The 3,616-nt window shown below is 47.7% G+C and overlaps 1 protein-coding gene across 1 annotated transcript; it reads left to right on the forward strand.

The window, feature by feature from the left end:
- The first annotated feature begins 344 nt into the window (after positions 1 to 344).
- Positions 345 to 3,219, forward strand: LOC144963991 (uncharacterized). The gene is made up of 2 exons (XM_078897933.1): positions 345 to 774; positions 3,185 to 3,219. The coding sequence occupies exons 1-2, from the start codon at positions 345 to 347 to the stop codon at positions 3,217 to 3,219; spliced, it is 465 nt and encodes a 154-aa protein (XP_078754059.1).
- The last annotated feature ends 397 nt before the right edge of the window (positions 3,220 to 3,616 follow it).

Here is a 3,616-nt window from a genome sequence, read left to right on the forward strand (position 1 = left end):
ATCCATGGCACTGGCCAGATAAACCGTGGCTACGTCTTCATATCGACTATGCAGGTCCCTTCATGGATCACATGTTCCTCATTGTAGTGGATGCACATACGAAATGGTAAGAGGTTGTCCCAACCGTTAATGCAACATCTACTACAGCAATAAACATTTTCAGCAGTTTATTCGCTAGATTTGGTCTATGTCAGCAACTTGTAAGCGATAACGGTCCTCAATTCACATCAGACGAATTTAAATCCTTTACAAAGTCAAATGGCATCAAACACATTTTTAGTGCACCTTATAACCCAGCAACCAACGGTCTTGCTGAACGAGCAGTTAAAACATTCAAAAACGCAATGAAAGCCGCCAAGAATGACAAAGGAAATTTACACACAAAACTGGCAAGATTCTTATTTGCTTACAGGAACGCATCACACAGCACCACTAGTGAATCTCCTGCCTTCCTCATGTTTGGCAGAACTTTACGTTCACATCTCGATCTTCTGAGACCAAACATCCAATCAACCGTAATCAATAAACAACAGTCCCAGGTCAACTGTGGTTCGCAAGCCAATCTTCGAACATTTAACATCGGAGATCCAGTTTTCGTTCGAGACTACAGACAGGGTCAACAGTGGAAATATGGTGTCACACACGATATTATAGGACCTCTTATGTACCATGTTGAAATATCCCCGAATGTATACTGGCGCAGACATGCCAACCAAATAGTACATTCCAGTGTACCCAAAACTATTACGAATAAAACGGCAGCAGCTTCTTATGGTTCACACTATTATGTTATGACGATCGACCCAATCAGCAAAGTCCGGTCCGCATTCGTGCACCGTCGCGAACCCGCCTGGTAGCATCGTCACAACACACCTTTCGACTAGATGCTCTGCCGTTTCGGGTTCTTGCCCACAGCGTGGACATATTGGACAGGAAGTTAGACCCCACTGATGTAACGCACCGGCCGTTAGGCAGCTCCTCGACCGGAGCCGATTCGCAGCTACCCAGTGTCTCCTCTTACTGGTATCAAAGCCTGGCAACTTCTCACCAAGCTTAGAGGAGTGTAGGTCCCCGCCCCCACGAGGGATTGAATTCGTCCAAACCGACTTCCATCTCGTATGTGCAGCTCTGTCCGTAGTCAGGGATTCTGCGTACAAGGGTTGCCGGGACTTATTTCGGCTCGAAACGGGGGCACCGTTCATTATGCGCATGAGAGGGGTATCCCCATTCCCTCTCTCTTTGATCTTACTCAGCCAGTTTCCCGTAATGGTCTCCCTCCGGACATCGGGGGGCTGGATCGCTGCCATTACCGGGCCCCATTCTCTAGGGGTTGTTGCTAGCGTTCCCGACACTATGTGCATCGACTTGCGAAGTTTTACATCCACCTTCTCAACGTTTCTGCTTCTACCCCACACTGGAGCGCAATACTCCGCGGTGGAATAGCATAGTGCCAGGGCGGATGTTCTCAGGAGCGCTTGGCTAGCGCCCCAAGTCGATCCCGCCAGCTTCCTCAGAAGACTATTCCGCTTCTCTATCTTCCGGGCAACCCCTTCGAGATGAAACCGATAGGTAAGGCTGCGATCCAACGTCACCCCTAGATATTTTGGACGCGGCTCATATGGGAGTGGCTGGTCCCCGACTAGGACATTCAGTTTACGGGTGTGCCAACCACTGCATAAGTGAAATGCAGTGGCCACGGTTTTTGAAGTGTTCATCTTTAGGTACCACTTGTCAAAGTAGGATTTGAGTCTGGTGACGTCCTCGCTGAGTACGCTCTCGAGACGGGTCCACACTTTACTCTGAGTAACGAGTGCCCAGTCGTCTGCGTATCCCAGCCTCAGGGAGGAAGTGTTCGGCATATCGCTAATGTAAACGTTAAACAACATTGGCGCGAGTACCGACCCCTGAGGGACCCCATTCTTCAATTTCCTTACTTTGCTCGTGACGTCTCCCAGCGCGACGTGGAATTGCCTTTCCCCTAAGATCGAAGAGAACAACTTCAAGGTCTTTTTGCACCTTATGATTTTTGCAAGTTTGAGCATTAACCCATCGCACCAGACCGTATCGTACGCCGCTGATAGGTCTATAAACACAGCACCTGTTTGCTGTTTTCTCTCGAACCCGTGCTCAATATGCTCTGTAAGGGCAATGACCTGCTCCGTGGTGCACCTCCCTTCCCTGAAGCCTGCCTGCTCAGGTGGCAGGGCAGCGTCTAGGACCGGCCCCCATCGGTTTAGTAGAACACGCTCCAGCAGTTTGTAAAGACAGCTCAGCAGCGATATGGGTCTGTAACTGTCTGCCTCCTTCGCCGGCTTCCCTGGCTTCAGAATGGCAACTATCTTCGCGTGCTTCCACACTTGTGGAAGCTTTCCATTTGCAAGGATGTCAGACATTGCCTCTGCTAGCCAGGCCCGTGCCCTGGGGCCCAGATGCGTCACCATATCGGGATATACACCATCTATCCCTGCTGCTTTGCCGTTCTTTACTTCGCTAATGGCTGCACCCACTTCTCGGGGACTGAACGGGGCCGTCCAGTCCGACTCCTCCGCAGGTAGCGAGTCCAAAATCGTACGGTACGCCTTGCGGACACCGCGCTCAAAAGCCTGATTAGGGACCCGCTTACTACGGTTCTTAATATTCTTGGCAATTGTGTCTGCCTCGCATTCCGGTGCAGCCTTCGCGAAATAAAACGGCGGAACCATATCCACAAACCCCAATCATCAACGTACCAAACAGCGTAACACACGAACCAGTCACCCGAAGTCCAACGGATTCTACAAACAGTGGTCTGCTTGGTAATACTCCTAGACCACCGGTCGAGCTCCCATGCTCACCACAAGTCCAGTCTCGCCCTGACCCACTGGCACCCCCAATCGAATCCCCGCATTCACCAAAACGCACTACATACACTACAAGAAGTGGTCGTGTTGTTCGAAAGCCAACAAAATACAGTTAAGCAGAAGCAATTCTTCTCGTAGGAGAGATGATCATATAAGGCACTGTACAGCGACCACAAACAATGCAACATTCACTAGATTCACAAACACTGTTGTAGTTAGCCAGTAATGCCACCAGGGCAATCATGAAATTCAATCATTAGGATTGCAATTTCTTTGTTAGGTTTTTCATAGGTAATCTTCCCACACATTTTTACATTATATGTAAATTCAATTCGGATTATCAGCATACCAGCCCAAGATTAAAAACAATGATGGTTAATTTAATATTTTACAAGATTTATTAATTCTCGTTAATTAAGATGTTATTTCTTTATTATCTAAGAATACTCCCAATCTCATCTCATGTAGTTCCATATCTGAAGCAGACGTCGGAGGTCATCTTCCGCCAAGCTGATCTATCTCTTGCCAATTCTATTAAAGCAGCGCCACCTTTCTCAGCTTCATCTGTCCAAGTTCTTATCCCTTTCAAATACGTTATTCTTTGTCTTCCTCTTATTCTTTTTCCATTCATCTTTCCAGTCAAGGCGAGTATTTCCAAACCAGGGTGGCGGATAATGTGTCCTAAAAATTCCATTTGGCGTTTGATGATTTTTGTTATCAGTGATCTTTTTCTGTTTGCCATTTCTAAAATTTCTTCATTTCTTTTCCTTTCCATC

Source organism: Berghia stephanieae, chromosome 2 (genome assembly GCF_034508935.2).
Source record: "Berghia stephanieae isolate SIO BIC M18660-M18661 chromosome 2, UCSD_Bste_1.3, whole genome shotgun sequence".
NCBI lineage: Eukaryota > Metazoa > Mollusca > Gastropoda > Nudibranchia > Aeolidiidae > Berghia > Berghia stephanieae.